Consider the following 24712-nt stretch of genomic DNA (forward strand, 5'->3'; position numbering starts at 1 on the left):
GCTCCCATTTCACATGACTTTATGAAGTTATGTTTCATAATGCACTGTAAGTTTAAACCACATTTTAATACACATTTAATGCAATGATGGGTACAGCCACAACAGGGAGCAAACAAACAAGATCAAGAAGTGCAAACAGCACAGCCTACTCCAGGGAGCAGTCTGAGGCAAAAGCTTAAGCAGTGGTTCTGATCCATACTTGAAGAAGCAGAAGTGAAAGCAAAGCAAAAGTGTCACTCCAGTTAGGAGAAAATTACCCATGAAAGAGTTACACTGTTACCTAATATACCTCAGCAGAAAACTGTGACACAGAAGAAAAAGCCTCTTGGGAAAGTTGAAAGAACATTTTTTCCCCACAACTGATCTAATCCAGTAGAGAGCTGCACTCCTCTAGCATGTAGTGATTTCTAAACAGCATATTTAACAGCCAAACTATCATAGGTAATTCTTCTGCTGATCAAACTCTGGCTGTAATTTGGGGGTTGTTAACATAACAGGTCAGTCTCCCTGAGAGTCTGCCAGAATTGGGTCCCGACTGAAGATGGAAGACAGCCTTCAATTCGATTAATGGAAAGTATTTGTGTATTGATTGCTGCAGACTTTGTCACAAGCAGCTACAATCTCTACATCACCACAAAACCATTAGAAACAGCAAAACAAGGGGGGAAGCAGACAACACAGATGTTTTACACCAGGAAAAACAAACAATAACTGTGTTCAGAACAATATACTGCACTAACCACTTTTTATATTGCACTTACCACTTTTCCATAAAGCAAAGAAATCATGAAGCAAGCTCATTTAAATTCCTGAAGGCAGTTCTATCAGCTGATTAGGTTGTTAAAATACTCATTTTCACATCAGATTTGCCACAAGAGAAGAAATTATGACTTCCTATTTGTTCTAAATTCTCTTTAAAAAAACCCAAAACACTACTATTCATATGCAGTTTATATATGTAAATCTATGTTTTAAAAAAAGTGTAGCAACATAATATGACCTTTACTACAAACCCCGTACTAGTTCAAAACATTGATACGGATCTGACAAATCTGTTGCACGTAGTGTTGTGCTCTGAGAGCCTGCTTTTGCCATGAGGCGCAAGTGAAGAATAGAGGTAGAATAAGTCAAAATGCCCCAGGTTAGACTCCTGACTAAAATTTCACAGTTAACAGTGAGGAATAGATTTGATTTGATTCTTGCGAAAATAATATTGTCATCAGATAAGGCTGTGGAAATACTTGCATGTAGGAGAAAAAAAACACAAGGTAATAAATATAAATATAAGGCTTCCCTTCCCTACCTCATCATGTTTTTAATCACTTTTGTTCCTTTGAGGATAACAACAGTCCCAGCCAGTCCTGAATACTACAAGAAAGGTGGCACTAATTGTTGTAATCACTGAATGCAGTTCCCTGCAATCACCCTTTTTGACTAGTTAGAGAGACTGGCCTGGAATAAAAAACCAAAAGAGACCTTCTACCTACACAGGCTTACCCTGTATGACTGGGAGTTTAGCCCAAGATCTCCAGTTATGTGATCAAACACCTACATGGGCCTGAAAGATTTGGGATGCAGGTCCAGCTAGATCTCTCACGTATCAGTTGGTCCAGGTATCCCTCTCCAGGTCTCAGACTCCTTCAGCCATTCCATCAGGTCACAGTTAGCCAAGAGTGCCATTATCTCAGACTGCACCCTGCCTAATGGCTAAAACATTATGGAAGAAGTCAATATAGCTTTTCCTTCTCCCTCTCTGCTTTAGAAAGCAATCATGAGGCTGCAGGGAGAAAAGCTTCAGGTGGCTAACACCAGAGTCTGCAGTAGTTTTAAATTAGTTTTCCAATTGATCAGGCAGCTGAATTAATTCTGTGACATATGATCACTGGTTCAGTACCCAATAGAAAAGTGGGAAACACACGGCCAAGGAGAGAGACTCTTGCAAAGGTAGCTGGCCACCAGTCATCTTACCTGTCATGTCACTCTACACCTTCAGATCATGTACCAGGTTCTTTCTCGTGTTAACTTTGTTTACCTTTAGGAAGCTACAAGCCTGAAATACGCTCAGCAGCTTCCCTCAGTAAAAACTGAGGCAACTACAGTACCAGGGTTGGAGGGCTGCACCCAGTCTATGCATCAGTGTTTTCCTCACACATCCAAAAACTATTGTTCTTCAGAAAGCAGCTTGTATTTTTGCATAGCTAGGTGATTATTAGATTTATGAATACTAATGCATATTTTCCCATTCTGTACAAATACTCAAAATGCTCAGTGCACTCAAGAAAATCCTTCACTGAGCTTCAGGTCTGAACCCAGCATCTGCCCTTACACCCGCCCTGCAGCCCTTCAGATGGTTTTCACAGTTTCCACTCCTCTGTTAGCACTATTTCTGCTCTTTCTTGAAGGATACAAGAGTCTTACCTGTGAAACTAAAGCAAAGGGAATAGTCACAAAGTAGAAAAAAAAAAAAATCTTAAAAATCTCAAAAGATGAAGAAATGCATTACTTGTAACGAAACAATTAAGTTAATAGGTATCCTCAGCAATGCTGGACCAAGCAGCAGGGAGGAAAACTCTATCAAGAACTGTCATGCATGCTACAAAACACTGAAGCAGCTGACTGTAAGAATAAAATAATGATTATAAAAGATATACTACGAACAGGACACCTCATTAACTCAACATACACTGCAAGGAATTTTTACTAAATACATTTCAATTGTTCTGTTCCAAGAGTAAAGATATCACCTCCAGAGACTCCAACTTAAAAATGGTCATGGTAGGAAAAAACTGCTTACAATTGGAGGAAAGCAACTATTTATCATTTCTGTAGATACTGCCTATCTATTTACAAACAAAATTACTTCAAACTTGTCTAACCCCACTCTCACCACCCCCCCAAAAAAATCCCAAACAATCAAGGATTATTGACTGTGAGGATTTGTAAAGTGATGGTGGTTAGATACCTTGAAACACCACTTCTGCTGGCATTAAACTTTTGCAGGGCTCCAGAAACTGGGTTGCCACACTGAATATTTAAAGAAGCAGCTTTGTTCCTACCAGTAGGTATCAGAGTTTTCAAACCACCACCAGTAAGGACTGCAGCTTGGGGACCAGGGAGTGGGCAGGTGAAGTGAGGTGAAGGAGGTATCAAGTCAACTATATCCATCTCCACTTCTGAAACCACAGACTCCAGTAGTAATTGAATTCAATACTAGTTGAGGAAATTCTAGTTTCATTAATTATTTCCAAAGAATATATATAGTCCTCAGTGAGAGAGAGGTTAACAGGTAGGAACTAAAGCAGTACAGGAGGAGAAAGGAATTGTTACAAAGCATGGTACCAGAGAACACACAAGGATTGTACACAAGGACAAACATCTCTCCAACTCCAGATTTTGCAAGACCAAAAATAAAGGATCAACAGCTTTCATGACAAAGAAACAAGAAAATAAGTAGAATGCTTGTTAGCAAGGAGATGAAAACTTTTGAAAAGTATCTGATTTATCATTTCATTGACATCTTTGTTAAAATGGAAGCACATCACCTGACATTAAACACCACTGACCTGTCTATCCAAATATGACCCCTCTCAAAATATTAGTTTTGTTTCAGATTTTTAATGGGATAAGAACTTCTTTTTTTAGAAAAATAACCCAATAGTTCTTCCAGAGCAAATACTTCTACCTAGTAGTTGCAAACTGCAATTACCCTCTATGATTAAGCAATCACTGATGACCATTTGCCACCAGTGCAAGCTTCTGTAGAGGCCTGGCGAGCTGCAGTGGTTTAACCTGGAAAAGGGAAAGCATTCACAGTTGCTCTAGCTTGTTTGGGGAGAGGAAGACAACAAGAGGGGAAAATTCAGGAAAAAGAAAGAAGAGGTACTCACTTCAGCCTTTCCTAGGAAGTCCCCACTCTTCCCACAAGTTGCATCTCTTCTCTCCTGCAGTTTTTCCCTGGAACATAATGTCCTCTTGTCTGGATACAAGGGGGAAAAAAAGTCTGCTCTTCAGAATTTTCTGAATCCACCTAATTTCCCTCACTTTAATAACACACAGACAGAGGCTGACTACCCTCTGAACTGCCCTGTACCTTCACCTAGTGAAGGTTCCGCACTTGTAAAGTCTCCTTTTAACCTGAACCTGTACCAAACAGCTGGAGGTGCTGCTGAGAACTGCTGTTGCTGCCACCCAGAAAACTGCTGCCCCAAAGCACATTGATTTTCTGTGCAAAAGAGACACAGTAATATTTGTATTTGTGACTATTGTTGTTTTGGAAGCACACCCAAACACCAAAATAAGCGATGTGTTTGTTACCCATTTTTCACCAAAACACTGCCTGCAGCGAGGGAAACAGTTGGCATCCTACTGCAGAACTAAGGTCTGAATTGTACTGACATTTCTCTAAAAGAATCAAAACATCACTGCATGAGAACAAACACGGCTGTGTTAACTTCCTAGTAAATTCAGCAATTTCGGAATTTCCACCCATGTGCGCCTACTTTTGATTCCCCAGCACCACCCCAATATGCTATAGGTTTTTGAAGCAGAAGTCACATAAAAGCTGAGAATTTCTGGCAGCACCAGTAGGACATAATAACAGCTTGACAGTCCCCAGTAAAGCACTTTCCCCAACGCTTAAGATTCCCAGTACTTGTTAAAACAAGTCTCGGCACTTTCCTTGGTGGCAAGAGATCAGGCTCAGAGACATTCCCACCCCCTTATTCCCAACTGGACAGAGGGGGATGGCAGAAGTATCCTTCCAAAGCTAGTCCCTTGTGCTCCTCCCTGCTCAGTATGATCAGCTGATGTCCTGTTGCATGCCTATGCAACTCCCATCATTTCCTACAAACACACAGGCTTACTAAACTTTTAGTACCAAGTAACTAATGATACTAAGATTAAGATGGCACCTCTGAAATTCAGTGGTTAACTGAATGAAAGCCACTCTTTGACTCTCCTCCATTCCATATTCTATGTATTCCCTACATAAATTGAAGGTGACATAGCTGAAACAGCTGAAAGAGTGTATAGAAGTCTAATTTTTTTGTCAAACTTATTTTGGGAATAAGGTAATTTACCCAAACAGCAAGAAAAAAACGTAACTAAACAAATCTGTTAAAATTTATATTAAAATACAATCCTGTAAAACTGGGTTTCTCAGGTAAAAGTGACAAATCTGAAAAAAAGCACCAAAGGGTGCTTACACTTAAATCTACAAGCCACTTGCTGTCAAGCAACGGTAAGGCAGTATCAAGGGAAAGTTTAAGAACATTTTATAAAATCATTTAGATTTAATGAAACATCTCTTATTAAAGGCAAAATTAATCCTTTGTTGTATTCCAGTGCATAGGGTATCCTATAAAGGCATTTTTAATAATAAGGTCTTTGGAGTCTACTTTCAACCTCTACTGAAATAAATGTTTAGTACAAATATTTTAATGTATGCTAAGAATTATAGAAGACTGAAGAAAAGACTTACGCACATTTTCTGTGCTAAGTCTCCAAAGTACAAATGGCTATGCTTAAAACTAAGTGCAAATTACAGTTCCATTTGATTTCTCATTTGCAAAACTGCAATCAGTAAGAACGAACAGGTTAGCAAGTCTTTCAGCACACAGGAAGAATGATAAAATAGAGATCATAAAAGCATTTTTTAATGTGCATCCTCAGCTATTTCTGCACACCAAACCTCTAAAGTTATTAATTTCTCATTACAGTATATGAATGTCTTATAAATAAAAATGTCTTTTTCCTAATGTCACCTTGATTTACCTCAAATCATAGCTCCCAGTGACTGAGTGCCAAAGGTGAGTTCACAAACTGAGTCACTGCAATAAGCAGTCATCTGTGAGAAGTCTGGATTGGGGGACTTGGCTAGTATCACCTTGGAAGGCTCTAATACTGCCAGGAAAAAACAACAATGCAGTTCTCCTACCTTAACTATTACATTATTCTCTCTCATCTCACGGCTCCTAGAGTCACAACAGCTGTAACAATCCTCCTCAAATTCAGTTGTATGGGAGAGTACCAGCTATGCATTTTATCAGCAAGCTAGAAGACAATCACCATGTATAGAGGAAAAAACCTGACGTTTGAACTTAGGGAATAACCACTGGCGGTACTAGGCAGTTATTTTATGCTAAACAGCTGCTAGAGAGAGATTTGCCAGGAGAGATTTCATCCTAGGCAGAGCAAATGCAGACAGCAAGCAGATCCCTGCAGCCTCAGCAGCAGCCTGCAGACACCCTGCCTCTCCCCTTCCCTGCCCCGCTGCCTCTGCTTCCTGCATCTCTTCTGGCCTCTCTGCACCAGGCCTCCCTACACCAATTTGTTCTCACTCTTTGCCAAGCCAGCCCTGGTTAGCCTTCATCCACCACATCAGAAGACTTACAGGATTGTCACTGGTGTGCAGACTGCCTTCAGCTCCCACATCATGGCACTACATCCAGAAACAAGGCTTCCCGTCCCATTCAATTTAACTCCTCTGCCACCTCCATCCTGCTGTTCTTGCTGCATTTTGGTTCGCCCACTCCTCCTGGACAGCAGGAAAGGAAGATGTATGCACACCAGAAAAGTGCCACCCTGCTCCAGGATCCACTGCAGGATATTACAGCAGTCTAAAACAGCCAGGATGGACAAAAAGTAAATCTTGTTCAAGTCTCACACAACTGGGACTGTGATTTACGTCACCTAATGAAAAATCTGCATGTTTAACTGCAGTTTTTCATCATGTATCATTTGATTCCCCGTATATAGCATTTGTAAACATGAAGACAGACATCCTGCAATGCTGAGTTCCCCACTCAATTACTGAAACGCTCAAGATTTTCAGTAAAATAGACTAAATGTGATTTTTAAAATTTTAATTTACTGGCAGAAACAAGAAAATAAGTGGGCTTCTCCAAAGTTCACTCTCTTGAGGTATCCAAACCAACTCTTTGCTAGGATTTTCCCCAGAGATTCAAGTGGGATGAAACATTTCCATTTGGAAGAAACCAAGAAAATCTAGAAATCTGGGTTTGGATTTCTCAATTCTAACAGCAGACAATAAATTGCAACAGTGATACATGGTAGATACTTCTACTCAACAAAGAAATGCACTTGCTGAATTCACGTGGGACATCAATGATTTTCCTTCTTATCTATGACAGCAGATAAACATCTTACAACGGAAGGTGGTGAATTCATGTCCTACATGGGACTAGAGAAACTGCATACAGTATTGACTACTGTGCAACAGAAGTACTTTTAAGAGACACTTGGAAAGTAAAACCCATCAAGCTGCAAATTCGAGTACAGTACAGCAAAGAAAACCTGGCCAACCAGCAGAAACTGCTCAAGAGATCTAACCAGAAAAGTGGAACAAAACAAACCAAAAAAGCCTAAGCGTAAAGAAAAGCTCATGAGAAGAAAGCGGGACTGTTTTATTTAACCACCACGAAGATGGGAGCATCACAATTCTGCCTGTAGTCCAGGAGTATTAAAATTTCCTGAGGTGTGCAAATTCAGAAGGGAACTAATCGCAAGAGTCAAAACATAAAAATCCAAAAGGAAAAATGAAAGGAGAAAGGAAGCTATGCAAAATGTATATATTTCCTCTTTCATGGAATGATCTGTAATTTAACTGCAGTATGAAGGTTTAATTATCATCACAGATATTTGTATTGTTACAGTAGTCAGTGTCATTCGATAGCGTACTTACAGGTTCAAGGAAATTTCAACAATTAGGTACCACTTCCCTGAATTTACAGTTTTCAAGCAAAAAAGCATTTTTAGAATTTTACAAGTTTGCAATTAGTTTCAGATGAAACCATACCAAAACCCACCATCTCTTCCCCCAAAAGTTGAGGCAAAACTGGTTTTTAAGGTAGTTTAAAACTGGAGTTACAAGAAGGCATGATTCCAAGGTTTTTCCACTGCGGTCACTATAGGACAGCTAAGACTGATCAGCTATCCTAATTCTGTATTTTTCCAGTTAAATTAAAAAAAAAAAGCTATGAGCAACTTCTTGTTTGCTTGGGTTTGCAACATGTAGTATTAGCACAATCTGTTGTACAACCCAAGACATGATATATGCAGATAGCTTCTCTAAATCATAAACCCCCCCCAAAATATAATTTCTAAAACATAAGTGGTCAAAGCAATACTATACTAAATCAACACTAAATTTCCTACTGCCATGTGATATGTTCTCTAAACTGGGTAGCGACAATTGCTCTTTTTAAAATAAAGTCCATTTTTTTCTGGTCTCGTTAGTGCAGCCCTACCTGCCCAGCCGTATTAGTCACTTCTTGCAAGAGCACTCAAACACCAAAGTGGAATCAAAACACCTCTTATTACATCCAAGAGAGGATACAGGTTTAACTGAAACATTAAAGCAAATCTGTCCCCTGTGCCACCATACATAAGGGTGTCACCTGCAAAACACTCTGGATGGAAAAACTACTGCTTCAGAGAGAGACTAACTCCTGTTCCCAATGCCCTCCCATCCCCAAGTTACATTCAAAGAGAAAGACAGGAAGAAAAAAGAAAAGGAGGAAAAGCAGACAAACAAAGTCTTAATCTCATGATTATTCCACTCTCTTATCACTTCTAGAGCTTGAGACACAAGTAAGAAAAGGGATAACAGTAACTCTTCTGATACTGGGGGGGGGGGGAAGGGGGGAGGGGATGGTCTTCAAAAAACTTTTTGTAATGCTCAATGCAACAGTAAGATAATCTTCTGTTACAGGCCTTTATGATTTTAACTTTCAAATTTCACAACTGCTCCACTTTACCACCAAAAATATCTGTACAATAGAAGCTCAAGTCTACTGAGTTCTATCTTCAAAATCAGCATGCTGAAATCACAGTTGAGTAACAGGGTTGAGTAACAGCATAGGCTAGTCCATAACTTCTCCAAGTCACAAATAACAATGCTTCCCATACCCTGCAGTAAGTGGGGGAAGAAAAAAAATAAATAATGCTGTAATTTCACTGCTGTGAACACTATTCAGCTCCCCCTCCAGAGGTGTACAGGGATAGCAAGGATCGGTGAAGAGCTTCTTGAGCCAGCTATAACTGATGGGTCATGAAGGTTCAGCCTTGGCTCAAGTGTCTTAGTTTAATGCTACAGAGTGACACCACCAGTGCAAAGCATGGCCAGCTCTCTGAGAAATCTGCTACGTGGATCATACTTGCACAAAAGCAGCTGGACAGACAAAAGGGTGTGACATCTGATTACAAAGATCCTCCTGCAAGGAAGTCTTTCTCTCCTGCTCAATTATACACTGTCAGGAAGTAAAACAAGACAAACACTCCAACATATGACAGAGATAAGAAGAGTCCATGGCTGAGTGACAATTCCTTCCCCTGAAGTCACACAGTATAAAACAGATGTTAGATTTCTTCCAGTACAAAACTTTCACCTTAATGGCACTGATAAATAATAAATAATGTGACCAAGTTAGTCTTAAGCTGTATAAATCTCTACTTTTTCAGGACACAACTGCAAATACTGTAAGCAAAAGGATTGCTATGCAAAGGAAATACCATTTTAAAAAGCTCCTGAAAGTGGGAAGGAAGCTCATCCAGGAAAGGGAAGAAGAAAGAGAGCAAAAGTTGGAAGCTGGTGAGAACAGAGGTCACTCTCCAGGATCTTTAGAGCACTCATTAGATAAGCATACACCTTTTGAAGAAGCTCAACTTCCTGCCATAAATAAAGGTTTTATAACCCACTCAAAATACGTATCAGCCAGCCATTTACCTCATTTCATTTACCTTTTATTATTCCTTGGGCAGTACTTCTGCGTTTTTCAAGTGTCTCAATAGACCATTACACAATATATACTACTATTTGATATATTCCAGATATAGTTCTCATCAGTTTTTCCACCATGACTTACATATATGAAGTAATTCATTAAAAATCATACACCTTTCAGAAATATTTTTCAAGTTTCAATGCTTGCTGGTGTCAGTATATATCAGTCTTCATGTTTGTGTAAGGTTTGTTCGAATCCAGAAGTAGGTTTGTCATGATCAGATTAGTGCCTGGTACTGATTTCAGAGCCAAAAATTAAATCAATTACTGCTTCCATGAAATTTATCTTTCCAGACAGACTTCACTAGTGAACTCGGAGACAATACTTGAAGCTAAAACCCTGCAGAAGACCAGTTTAGTCTGGTATAAACCTAACTTAACAGGAATTGAATAAAAATAGTCTTTAATGCTACAGTCTTCACAGGTACAAACACATATAGGACATTAAATACATAAGACGTGCTTGGCTACACAGCCTCTACCTTTGTGCAAGATTTGTTCATTTTCCCTGTGGATCTAGCTTCTGCATGTAACAGCTGTAAAGAGCACAACAGCTTCAACAAGTTAATTCAGCCAGCTTGCAGATATATTTTGTGATGAATACAGAAACTCAATGTTTATTGCATCTCAGCAGCAAAGCCCTCCCTGTGTACACCAGGTCAGGCACAGAGCCAGGATGGATTTCACCAGAATCCCCAATAAATCACCTTGCAAACCACCTCGAGCTACCAGAAAACTACCTGGCAGCCAACACAAGTACTTTAAGGATGCTAAAATCCTTCCATAAAATTTGCCAGATATCGTTATCAAAAACTGGAAGGAAAAAAAACCTTAGAATGAGACATCAGGACTTAAATCCAGAATGATGATGCTGCAGCCTGTCAAGTGAAGCATACAGCTAACCTAAAGACTAACAGGAAGACAAGGAAGTTCAACAACAACCAGCTACCACCTTCCAGTAATTTACAGCATGTTCACCCAACTGGTAACTGTAGTTTCACAAAAAAAAAAAAAAATTTCAAAACAAACCCCACACCCAAACCACCCAATTTCAGAGACTGTTTTCCAGTGTTACATAGCTTTTCTTTGGTACCTTAACCATCTATTCAGTTCATTGTTTTCATGTAAAAGCAATCTGTGGAAACTAAAACAATCACTGGTCTTTTCTAATTGTTCTTTCTCTCATAAGTTTCTTTATACAACAGCCTGCATGAATTCCCTTGGAGAGTTATTTCAAAGGCATCCTCTATAGCCTAGGTCAACTCAGGTAATGGCAATGCCAGCAGAGGGAGGGAACCACTTAGATTGATCTGGCTGAATCAGAGCCATTTCCAACCAAAACAGTCTGAAAAATGCAGTTTTGAAATTTATTTAAAAGCCATTTCTCCTAAAAACAGTGTGAAACATTTGACTTCAGATTCCTTACAGACCAAAAAATGCCAGATACAAAGCATGGTGTGAAGTGCACTGCTTGCAGGTACACGTTGGGCATTAGAAAATCCTTTGCCATTTTCAATGGTTAAAAAAATAAAGACAATAGAACTCTTTTACCGTTTCCTCATTGGACTCAAGCTTCTCATCAGAGCACACTGAGAAGTGCAGGGGCCTTTCCATCCAACCAGGCCAAATTCAGCACATAATGGCGCCACATAGCGAGTCTTTTTTTGGCAGCAGCAAAGGTGCTGGCTTTGAGAACCACTCAGATACAGTGTCCTTCTTCTCAAATTCTGAGACTGGAATGGCTCTCCCAGGTCCTTCCCTTCTATCCCAAACATATAGGCTCATGCTGATTTCTAGCCTAACTTAATTTATTGCAATTTTTATAATTCGCATTGTGCCAAAACTTCTTTAGAAGTGCCTACCCAACTTACCCCCTCTTGTACTTAGAGAGCACAGTCATTTCTCCTCCCAGTTCTCCTTATGTTAAAATAAAGTTCCGCATCTACGCGACAGCACTTTTCTCCTTGTGGTCCTTCCTGGTTCCTGACATTCTTCTTAAACCCTGGTGCCTGAGATTCCAAATAAAGCCTCGCCACATACGACAACCTCATTGCTCTCCTCTACTACATCCTCAAATTGCATTCACCTTTTTAGTGGTTCCATCATTATTAGCCACTCACATAATCTGTTGTCATTAACCCAGATTTGTTGTCTCCTACTAACATTACAACAGACAGATGAGCTCCTACTTGAAAAATGAAAATCATCAAAAACCCACTTCCTTACTCTTTCTTTTCACCATAAGGACTGATAAAACAGAATTCTCCTAGATCAAAACTCAATAAAGAAGCTAAATGGTAAGCCAGTATCAGAAAACTTAGCATCTGGTGCCAGTTCCATTACTGAGGCAAGGAGGGTGGACTCTGTCCTTGCCTCCTTCCCTTCCCCCAAACATCTCAATGCTTCTCACTAAGAAACATGCTTCTAGCTTGTGAAAGCTGTAGTTACAGCCCATTCACACCAATACACATGCTGTAAGTGTGGATTACATACATCTTAAAAGAATTCTATATTTATTGTAAAATAAGGCTTAAAACTTTTATGGGTCAAAAGCAATACACCTACAAAAACCACAGAAAGTCAATTAGAGTGGAAAAGAATATACTGGAATAGCAATGAATTGATTTTGGTTTCATCTTCAAAACAAGTTTAGTTTTTTTGTACTTGTACCAAGAGACTGTATGACCAAGTTAAAAAGAACCTCCACCAGCAAAGATCTCAAGATGATGCATACCAGTTCTTCCATGAAAATCCTGTACCTTGTTCTGTTGTGCATTTTTAAGTAGCATCATATCTTGCAAGTCTTCAGGCATTTTGTGCCTTTGCACAAAAACAAAACCTGGCCCCCTCAACCCACACAATAAACCCTCAAAATCCTTGTATCATTTTGAGCTCTGCATCTTTTCTCTTGTTATTCAAACACATAAGGAGCAATAAGGAACTTCTTTTGAGAGCTCTCTGGTGCAGGAAAAATCTCAAGAAAATAATTATCATACTTGGTACTGCTTGGCTGCAGCAAACTAAAGCTGTTGAAACAAGCAAGATCAAAAAAGAGGTTCCTCATCTGCAAGAACATTCACATGAAAAACTTCACTGGTAAAAACAGCCTTTGGAATAATCTGTTGTGTGTTATAAAACACTTAGGGATGCTTTAAAATTCCAGCTAGTTGAGAGCTTCTTATTTAATAACGACACAGGCAGCAGAGACAGGACTAGCGGGTACCAGCCTGGGCTGTGAGCAGCTCAGAGAAATACTCTGAACCATGCCACCAGGCCTGACCAAGAGCTGCGGGTGCAGACGCACCTTCAGGCGCTGGATAAACTGTGACTTCCTCTTTCACAATCCAGACAGAAATGATGCAGCAACAGGACCAAATTGCTGGTTTGATTTCATTGAGCTCAAATGAAAACCTCCACGTGCTGTCATCTTGAACACGTTATGTCCCCTTGCCTCACGCTGCCTTTTCAATCGTTTTGTTCCAACAGGCTGTTGCAGTTGCCAAAATAAACGGCTCTGATTAGTCATGGAGACTTTATTCAGTACCACCTTGTGGTGGAATAAACATTTGCACGCTGTGTGCATGAAACAATTAGGAAGTGGATAAGACAAAAAAAAAGCTAAAAAAATGGTTGTTAAAGGTTACTTTTAAACCAGATAATTTTTTTCTGATAGTGGATCAGATGATGCAGAAACAGTAGGGAACAAGTTGCAGGTTGGGATGAGCAGCACTGCTAGCTAAAATGACCACAGACCTTCAGCTTTAGACAAGGTCTGCTTTTCTTGATATAGAAAGAAAAAGAATGAGATCCAGAACTCATTTCAGATCCTTAACTTACCAGAAGCGATGGCCTGGTCTTGTCTGACTACCTGTCTTCACTTGGGTGAGGTCCTCATGAAGCACTACACTCTGGGATACTTCAGGCAGGATTTGCTGAGTTACTCTCACAAAAGGAATGACAAATCAAGCCTTCACATGAAATACCTACTTCACTGAGGCAAAAGCACTCAGAAATGTCCATCAATAATAGTCACAACTCACTGCAAGGAAGGTTTAAATCTTAGATACTGGGAAGATGCTAGTAATTTAATATAAAGTTATGACTCCCGATAATGCCTGGAAAGAATGGGCATCTTCAGAAGTTTGAAAATTACTCTTTAAGCGTTACTTAGAAATACACCAGAAGTGAGACTGAATCTGCTTTCCATTATACAAATGGGTGAAAATTTTGAGGCTGCTTAATTTCCACTGCCCCTGTATAAGGAAAATAGGGACCACAGATATGTGCATACTCTGAAATATCTAGATTTTAATAACGCATTTCACATAACGCAATGGCCACTATGATGTTTAGATGGCCATGTATGTGTCAATACCCATAAGTGTCTAACAGCAACAACATTTAGACAGAACTGCAGTGTTTTACAACTGATCTTCTGCCTTAATCTGAGTAGTTCACCACAATAAAATATACTATTACCATCATAATTCTGCCTGGACTCCTAACATCTACATTTTGTGGTTGGTATGCAACACTTGGCATCTAAATACCACAGGGCACGTTTGCTCTTCTGTGGATCCGTTGATTCCAAAAAACTTTTAAGTTGCACATTCTTTCCCCTTTTTAAGCCGTACGTTAATACCTTAAAGTTAACTAAGCAGAGTTTCCAAGCTATTGCACAACTGAGCTGCACATGCACTTGAAAAAGCACTGAGCAGTCTACATACTTGCTTCCATAAGGCCTCTAAAGGAGTACCTCTAAGCAGACAAATTATACCTGGCACTGCACAGGTGTGCTGGAACGGAAAGGCATAAAGTGTCCTCTCCCCAAAGCATTCACACAGCAAGCAATATTAAAATAGCTGAAAGCATTAAGAAGCCCTCCCCCACCATTTCTCTGCCCACACACAGCAGCAATAGTCCTGACAATAGTGAAGCACTTCTTTTTGCTTGCTCAGGAAAGTGGCACCTCTCACAGCGCCTCTGTAATCGTGTCACAGATGGCACACTGCCCTCACCTGCCCCACCCCTCTCTGCTGCCTGTAAGGTATGAAAGTCTTCCAGCAGTCCAATAAAACACCAACCCATTCCTTTCCTGGGAGTTCTATACTTTAAACTGTGTTTAAAATCTATTTTTTTTTCCCCTTTTTAAGGTTAGATTTATCTCCTGTCTGGTCCCATCCAGTAAGAAACCAGAAATAGATCTAGTCCAGTTTCAATTTCTGGCCCCCATTTACCAGAATAACTAGCCAGTATTTGACTGCAAGTTTAAACACAGGCCAAAGATCCACCTTATACACAGGAAGGCCACCAGTCTTCATGATTCCCTTTTGTTTTATGAAAGCTTACCCTCAGCAAGCCCACTTTCTGGGCCAAACTGATTCTTACAACATCACCAAGCCCTTCCCATCCTGGCAATCTTCTTCTTGCTCTTCTTCCTTCCTTGCATTGTGTGAGCAACCCCACAGAGCCACAACACAGCTGTACAGTTTGGATAGGACTTCCCTTTCCTACAAGCTAAAGGGACAGTCATTCGGATCCCCATCCTACACCCCCAAGCTGATACACCACCATTCCTACAAGATCAGGGAGTCAAACCAATTAAACTAGAGAGGTACTTGCCTTTGCTGCCATGTGTTAGTAGTAGAAAACAACATACACAATGGTATCAGCATGGCTAGGCTTGACAAAGTGGAACTTTGCCCCTTCTATTTTCCACTACAATATCCAATATAGTTTGTACTGTACTTAATAAAAACACCACTGAGGAAAAAAGTTCACAGAAGGGAAGAGGTACTTTTATTATTATTATTTCAATCTGATATTCCTTATAAGAGATATTTGCCATTTTATAAGTGCACAACTGTCTACCCACAAGCTCATAAGGAAAAGGAAGTTGGATAGCTTTAGAAATTTCTTTGTCTTCTAATGACATTGTAATCTAGGAAGTGCATAGCCTTTCTCACAATTAGGTAAATAAACAGGAGCAACGATACATACCAACAAGCTTGTCAATGAAAATATACACCAATCTTAAACTGAAGCAGTGAGGTAGCTACTAAGGTAAATGTGGACTCTAAAACGTTTTAGGTTCAGTTCCAAATCTGGCTTAAACTACTGTTAAACTTCTGACCTTTTGCACCAAGATCCATAAAGTTCTCTTCTCTACTAGTAAAGTCTTGAATTCATTTTTCCATTTTTTCTATTTCACTTACATTTATTGTATAGGTAAATAAGCCTTGTGAGAGCAGTTGCTTAATGTATGCGTGCCACAGCAGAAAAAAATATATTTAAGAACTGGCTATTCAACAGGAATGCTGTTATTTTAATGTTCACATTACCTTCCAAATAAAATTAATTTCTTTGCCTTATCAAAAATTTTTCGAGTACTTAAAAATGGACTCAAAAGTTAAATAGCCTCTTCATCACTAGACAAATTTGTCCCTTTTTATATACACTAGAAAAAGTCACAGGTATTTGGCTAATAAAATCCTATAGACAAGGACTTTTTTTAAAAAAAATATAATTCGTAAAGAATGTATTAAAAAAAGGGCAAGAGAAACCTAAGCGCAAGCATCTAAAGCATACTGAAAGACAGATAAACCAGTGTAACTGGGTGGGTAAGTAATGCACTTCTTCACCAGTTTAAATTCCTTTAAAGAACTTGCATCCCTTACCACTCTTAATCATTTTGACAACATACATACATCCTGGCCACGTAAGATACGTACTTTCCGCAAGCCTGGCTGGTTTATACAGCAGGAAGCAAGATATTTGTACAAGAAGAAGAGAGGAATGAAGGGCCAAGAGGCCCCAGAGCAGTTGGAAGAACAGTTGTTCTGGGTGGAGAAACAGAGGAATGGGGCAGAGGTGAGCTGAAGGCCTTCCCAACCCCCATTTAACTCCTTCATTTCTCTTTCTTTGGGTAATTAAAACCCAACAGTTCAGTTTTCAACTCATTTCACTTTAAAATTCCTGGACTGAGTCCACACCTGTGCCTGGTAGCTCTTGGGAACAGCTGGTGGGAGCAGTGGGAGGGAAGGCACATGGCAGACAATCTCCCCACAGCTCAGCCTGTCTATGGTCCCCAATGCCAACACCACAGACAGACCAGCAAGATGCAACACACGGGCTATGGGAGGCAGCTGACAAGCAGGGCTTCTGCTTCACAGAAATTCCACATTTTCAATATTAGATTTCAACCCAAGCTAAAAGAAAACCAGTTCTCCTTCACCTCCCGCTGCAATTTCACATCCACAGGAAGTCTTTACCCTTCAAAATCAACTTTACTATCAACACCAACAAATTCATGGCACCACTGCAGGACTCACCATTTACCTTCACCCCTCACTACCAACAATTTCATGACAACATTTATCCTTACTGCAGGAATTCAGGCTTTCCCCTATTAGCAAAATCCTCCCTGCAGCTGTTCAAAGGTGACACCATCTTTTCCATTCCAAACATCTCTGATCTTACAGATCAGAGTTTTAACAGAAATCTTCTCAGCTATAAGAACAGCCATTCTTTTTCCCCTTCGCTCCATAACAGCATGGCTAAGAAATAATGGCCACATATTACAGCCCTACATCTGACAAAGACTTTTCCAAACAAGAGGAAGTCTTAGCTGTCCATGTGGAGTAAGCTTGAAGCTACTTCTATGCAGGCAACAAACATACCATGCAAAGTGGTGGTATGTCGCCAGAGTATTTATCTAGGCGTACACACACTAGGACAACCAGGCAGTATTATCACTCAAGAACATTGCTCAAAATTAGTTTTCTTTAAAAAGAATTTAAAGTATTTCCAGCAATGCTTGATTTTGTAAAACTTTGTTCCAAACTTAAGTTTCAGCCCAAATTGGATCCTTCAACAAGCATTCAAGAGGGACTAAAAGCCAGCTATACACCTAGTCAACTTTAAAGACTGATGCTTACAAATGTAAAGGTACTTGGGTGTTGTTCTGAACTGTGACAGTAACCCTTGGGCAGCTGGCTACGAAGCAGCATTTCAGCACTGGCACTGCATACAACACGTCAGGAGAACAGGACAGACTTTCAGAAGCTGTTTGCTGAACATGACAGAGGAGAAGCTTAGGTGCTCCTGCAGCTTACAGGCTGCTCACAGCTGATGGACCAGGTCTGTCTCCTCCTCCTCCTTCTACTCAGGAACACAGCCGCCTTACAGTGGCTGAAGTGGCTGGTTTGGTTTAGAAAGCCTGTAATCTAACCAGTAATATATTCTTTTCTCCTCCCGCACCCCTCTTCCTCCTCTGGAAACTTTTGTGTTCTTGCAACGTCAGCTGGAGGGTGATCATTCACCCTGCCATCACCTTCTGGTAGCCAGTCTGAAGTTGTCCTAGCAACTCACTAGCTAGCATCAGTGTGTGTTTTTGGATTAATAATCCTTGCAAACACAGAGCTTCTCCCCCACTGAATGACAGTGGCCCTTCTGAGCTCTGGTTTGACTCAGGGCACAACCAGCTCATTAACCATCAGATGATTCAGCACTTGGTGTCTACATTTCTGCTGGCTGGTTTTCATCAGCAACCAGACTACAGCTTTGAAGGTGTATCATTTATATGATACCATCAGACACCTGAAGAGGCACACAGGTGTCAAGTGCCTCCAGCTCCAAGCCAGTACTAGGTTTTAGGCAATACAGCCTGCTCCTAAATTCTCCTCTTCGCTACGTGGCTTTATAATCACATTCCCCACAAAAATCCCATCTGTAACTGCTGTTTTGTTCTTCAGGTCTTCCAGAAAGAGATCACGCAGAGAAAAGAAAGGGGTCAAAACCAAGATCTCAGCTCACAGAGGAAGACCGGTAACAGGTCCTGGGCAGAGGGAAGACAATCCCCACATTTCATGCTCAGGAGAGAAGAGCAGGATTTTAGTCCCACCAAAACCAGACATGCACAAAACGCTGTTGGATGTGGCCCCTCTCCACCCCCAACAATCCCTTCCAATTTACTCATGGCCACTAATCTCACTAGGGTTCCTATGATTAAAGCACCATAATATCCGATAGAGAATATAGTATGCTGTTTAAACTAAGTCACCCAAAGTCCTTTAATATAAGAATGACTGCCCCAAGAGAATTACAAGATTTACAAAATAAAGCTTCACTAATGAGCACAGGATCAAAACTGGACTATCAAGTTTCCCGATTTGCACACAGGCAGTCAAATGACCAAGGTTTCTGTAAAACTTTTACAGTCACTTTATAGGAAAAGTGAAACAAGTATAGATACAATTACATATATATATATAGTTTCAAATATTTATTAGAGAACATACTGTACTTTACAGATGTTAGGAGGCAGGAAATGTTATTTTGGTCTAGTCAATACTTGCTGAAAAGTGAGGAGATTGTTGTTCTGAATAGCACTTGTCAGGTTTTCAGATTAGGGAGATGAGAAAACACATATAAACCTTAGCCTCTTTACCAGTCCAGGATAAGTTAAATAGTAAAAACTATGTAAACTTTAGGTCTTCTCCCTCTTAAGTCAAAATGCTTCCCATACCTATTTGTTTACTTCTGAAGAAAATTTCTGAACAAACCCCATCCCCAACCCGGACACACAAATGGACGAAAAGCAAAACCGCATGCAAATACTCCCTCTGACTCAGATGTACAAGCAGCCAGGAAAGGTTACGAAGTGAATCACTCATTTAGCAAACCTGTGTGTGCACACAGTTTCTGGAACAACCCGGGTCTGGTGCCATGTTAAATGGAAAGGAAGATGGGAAGTGAAGGAGATGTGAATGCAGTATTACATCTGTGAGACTGAGTTCCCCAGTTCTTATCCCCTATCCCCAGCTTGTATGCTGGATGCACGAGCATAGAAGCCCACAGCTCCTAGGCAAAAGGGGAGCAGTTCTTCAACCCTTCTGACCCCAACCTCAACTCAGCACATACCTGAGAGCCCATGGAGATGGCCTCTGTGAGCACAGTCCTGGAAGAGCACTGACATTTCAAACATTCACACTCTTCAGCCTCATCTGTTTTACGTTCATGACTAAGCATAAGAACAAAGAACAGCTTTGGGCTGCATCGATTCCTGCAGACAGGGCTTGTTGGGACCCGATCCAGGCTCTGTGGGACCCACACCAGGTCCTGAGGTGCAAGAGTCACAACCTCTTTCATACTAACCCATCACCCATATCTATCTCTCCCTCAATTTCTCCAGGTCCAAGGGAACAAAGTCATAGAAATTTTTTGGTGAATGGTAAACTGGTCATAGTCAGACCCTGAAAAGCCCTTAGGGGTCTGCAAGTATTAGGCCAGGAGAAAGAATAGCTAAATTGAGGCAGAGGTAGATTTATGCAAGTTACCAAAAGACAAGCTCCAGATCAGACTGGGCACTCAAGGCTCACCTGCTAAGCTTCTGCCCCAGCCATTAAATCTTTGAAAGGAATTATGCAGCAAGGTGTGGGTGATAAGAAAGACTGGATTTGACCTCTAAGGACCTTCAGATATGACATTCCCGAATCAACTGCCCTCATTTTCCAGCGTGCCGGTAACACTATGAGCAAACACTGCAGTTGGGAGTATTTTCATCTGAATAATCTTCTTTTCAACAATGCCTAAAATTTCAGTTGATTTTCTGATCTATAAAGGGCTCCAAGGCAGAAGTTTTGATGCTGCTATGTGTTTGCATAGAAGAGGGAAGAGTGCATTAACAGGGTTTTTACTTTGCTACTCCATTAAGCATCATTTCAGAAATCTCAAAGCCATCATCATCACAAATCCAGCTTTCTTCAGTGGGAAAACAGACATTAAAGGCAACATGAATTGCTTTAAGCGTTATACTTATGCCAACATACTCCACATTTTCAGCATGAAAGACCACTGCTTCTCTAGAGACTTAGAGTAGTCAGCCAGTGTCCTCTCAAACAAAGGGCACAGATGGCTACTTCTCTGACAAGGAAACCAGATCTAAACAATGCATATTGCTGCTTGAGGTTTTTGGTTTTGGTTGCTTTTGTTTGTTTCCAATTTCAGGTACCTTCTTAAATTAAGCTGACCGTATCCAACTGGAAAATCTTTTAAAGTTTTCAAACAGAAACAGCTTTTCTACATTTACTTCTTTTGAACTTTTGGTAAATTTTCTTTTATTCTTTGCTACATGAAGTGTTAAGTCTCAAAGATGAAAGGCAGCTTTATTTGTCCTATACTGCCTTTCCACTCACCCTTCCCAGAAATTCCTACAACTGACATGGAGAAGAAGCCTTTTCTCTCTCCTCAGGATGAGTCACAGGGTCCTTCCACAGCACAAAGGAAAGATACATCACTTCTTGTTCTTCTCAAAGAAATATCACTTTCCTGTTCTTTTCAAAAAAGAAAGATAGGGGAAGAACACATTGGACTGTTTGAAGGTATTTTGTTTCCTTTTTCTCTGAACAGATTTATCAAACAACTAAAATTCTGCCTGGTCATAACAGCATCTGTTACAATGTGCTCACAGAAGTGCTCTGTGAATCTCCCTCCAAGACCAGCATGCCCGCCTGCAGACATCCCCTCCTCTGCATCTGTATCCCTGCCCCATTTTCTGTGCACAGGAGTAAGTACCCACATGGCTATCAGCCAAGCAGACCTTCTAATAGCTGCTGGGATAAGCTTTGCAGAGTGCTTAGCAATAGTAGCGGCTTCTGTGAATCCCTGCATATACATCCACCAGCTGGCCAATGCTAAACCCACTTCATGAGGCATATAGCTGGTTCCCAGCCACCAAGCTGCTGGATCATCATCCAAGAGTCCAGCCTGAACCAGGCAGAAGAGTTCTTCAGTACATGTTCAGATACTGGATCACATAACTTCCAGAGATCACTGTAAGCTACTCTGCATCGCTTTAGCTCACAGCTAATACAGAACCAATTTTAGGTTTGGACAGAATCTTACTCCGATACAATTTTTTCTCAAACCCTCTAAGATCCTACACCCCTTCTTACTCAAAGGAAACAGGACAAAACAGGCACATCTAGTGGCATTTCAACTCTTTTAGATAAATTATACCCTAAACCCACCTCTTATTCAGCACTAATTTTTTAAAAAAGGGGCTTAGATAACTCAATTCAGTGTTTATGCCTATGCTGCGGACACTTGAACTTCAGCATCTGAGGTCGTTACCAACGACCCTGCCTGACCATTCCTTGAAATATTTTACCACCTGTTTTAATGGGGAGGAACTACCACAATTCATCATGTCAACTTGTAGAACAGGCTGCAGGCATCTGCAGAAGCTAGAGATGACCACCCTGACATCACACCACTTTGCAATTTCCAGCTTCAAAGCAAGACAATATTCCGACACATGACCTCAGTAGCAAATACAAAGGTGGCACAAACATACACTGGCAATATACTCTAAAAACTTGCTGAGAGTTTCCAGTCCATCACTTAACTGCAAGCCAAACCATCCTGGGCTCTGTGCACAAAGTCTTGAGAAGACTCAGGAAGTGTTCCTGAGTTTCAGTGCTACAGGAGACATACAAAACACAACTCTGCTTCTCCCATTCATCAGTTCCCATGTTAAGCCCTTCCCTGTTACCTAAACATAACGAAGGTGGTCCATAAAAATGCTAGTGAGTTTACTGTTAGCCAGACCAAAAGCTACCAGCACTAGTAAATGCTACATAGGCTACCAATGCCTGGAGAGGAGCTTCACTTCAGCCAGAACGTGCAATTTCCAAGGAGTGAAATGTTCCCTGGTCACAACAGCCTGACAACTATTTTTAGTGTGTGGGGGTAGCTGTAGCCATCCATCCTGTCCAGTGGGAAGCACGACTCCCTGCCCCAACAGGTGTAAAAATTCATTCTACCAGCTCGTCTCCACTGAAGTTTCCATTGAATAAAAACATAAAGGCGGTAAGCAAAGGCTACCTGGTTTTGTCTTTCCCATATACCCATACTTCTCCCATTGCTCTTCTGGGTTTAGGGTATGCCTACACTAGCGGCAAAAACAATACACGAGTGTTTTGTGATGCTAAACTAGCTACTAAAAACACTAGCAAAGACAGAGCTTTGCTTTCAAGCTGCTGATTTCGGTTCGAAACAGTAGTTCCGACTGACAAAACAGCGATGAAGATACAAGCTGCCTATACGGGCGTAGCTATCTGCCCAGGACGAGCAGCTATCTGCCCGGAATGGTAAAACTGTTGTGTTTTGGGTGGGGTTTTTTTCCCCCCAAAGTTGTTCTTGTTTACTGTCGCAACTGTGATTCTTCACGAAGAGTCACAGAGATACCCCCCCCACACACACTATTTTAACCTCTCGTACCTGGCGCAACACCAAAGGCAACGCGCTCCCAGAGGCACCGGCCGCTCCCGCACCGAGGGCCCGCCGGTACCGGACCCGCCCGGCGGGCCGAGGGGCTGCGGGGCGGCGACCGAAAGGCCCGGCCCCAGCTCCCGGACTCGCCCCAGCGGCGGCTGCCGGCGCCAAGCGCCGTTCCCCGTCACCCTTTGCACTTCTCTTTAAGGGAAAGCGGTGCCAGCCACGGAACCCCACGAGTTTGAGAGTTCGAGGAGAAAAGCCTTTAAAAGACGGGACGAGCCTGGCAAACGTAGAAGTGACCAACCCGACAGGCCGCGCAACAACGCGCAAACGCTTCGGGAACAAACGGTCAATAAATTAGCAGCTCGCAGGCGGGCGGCTGCCAAACGCGTCCCGTGCGGGACGGGCGAGGCTCCCACGCCGCGCCACCCCACCGGAGCTCCACTCGCCAGGCGCGCAAGCCGCGGGGCCGGGCCCGGAGCGATGCTCAAGCCGGCGCCTCACGCCCGGCAACGCGGTGGGCCTGGGCGGCGGCCGCACCGTCCAACGGTGTCCGTGTCCCCCCCCCACCCCACCCCAGCTCAGCGCAACACAGCAGCGCCCGCCGGGCCGTACCTGGGAGCTGAGGTACCGCTTGAGGCACTCCTCGCACACCGCCTTCTTGCAGCAGGACAGGGGCTTGATGGGCTTCTCCTCCAGGCACACGCGGCAGCTCAGCACCAGCAGCGGCCCGAACTCCCCCGCGATCAGCCCGGAGAAAGGCTCGGGCAGCAGGTACAAGTCCACCACCTCGATGCTGCCGCCCGCCGACAGCGGGTCGCTGCCCGCCGCCACCCCGCGCCGCCCCGGGGGCTGCCCCACGCCTGGGCCGCCGCCGTCTGGGCCGCCGCGGGGGGAGGCAGGGGCCGCCGCCGGCCGGTCGTTCTCCACGCAGTAGACGGTGCAGTACACGTGCCGCCGAGGGGGGCGGCGGCGGCCGTTGCCCCCCTCCGTCCCCGGCCCCTCCTCCGCCAGGGCGGCCGGCGGCTGCTCCGGCCCGGCCGCCGCCTCCTCCTCGTCGTCCTCCTCCTCTCCTTCAGCCCCTCGCCGCTCGGGGCCGGCGGCGGGCGGCGGCTCCCCGCTTCGCCCCGGCCCGGCTGCCCCGCCGCCCGGGGCCGCCTCTGGCGGCGAAGGCGGCTCCTCCGGGCCGGGCTCCCGCGGACCCCCGGCCGGGCTGGGCGGCGCGACGGCGGCGGCGGCGGCCGCCCGCGGGGCGCTCAGCGAGCTCTGCTGCTCCCCCATCGCCGCCCGCCGCCGCCGCCGCTCCTTCCCATCCAGCCGCCTCCCGGCCCCGCTTCTGCTTCCGGGTCCCGAGCCCCGGCCCGCCGCGCCGAGCCCCGCGCCGCCCGCCCGCCCGCCCGCGGGCGCCGGCCGCCCGGCCTCCTCCCTGCGGGGCTGCGGGGGAGGCCGCGACGGGTGCTCAGCGCCGCCCGCGGGGTCTCGGCCGCAGCCCGACCCCCATACCCGGGAGGACGCGGGCAGCCGCCGCTGGTGCCGCGGGGCAGCGCGCCCGGCCGCGCCCCGCAGCCGCCCCGGACCGCCCCACACGTCCCCGCCCCCCGCCTGCGGCGGCCGCCCCGCCGGGCGCCCGCC

General features: G+C 43.1%; 1 protein-coding gene across 4 annotated transcripts in view; it reads right to left on the reverse strand.

The window, feature by feature from the left end:
* The window catches only part of RNF217 (ring finger protein 217), a 71074-nt gene extending 46713 nt beyond the window's left edge, over positions 1-24361 (reverse strand). For all 4 annotated transcript variants that reach the window (XM_074819200.1, XM_074819199.1, XM_074819202.1 and 1 more), the window contains exon 1: positions 23696-24361. In XM_074819200.1, coding sequence (XP_074675301.1) covers positions 23696-24361 — 666 coding nt within the window. The remainder of the gene's footprint in view (positions 1-23695) is intronic.
* Between the last annotated feature and the right edge of the window lie 351 nt (positions 24362-24712).

This window comes from Strix aluco, chromosome 3 (assembly GCF_031877795.1).
Source record: "Strix aluco isolate bStrAlu1 chromosome 3, bStrAlu1.hap1, whole genome shotgun sequence".
NCBI lineage: Eukaryota > Metazoa > Chordata > Aves > Strigiformes > Strigidae > Strix > Strix aluco.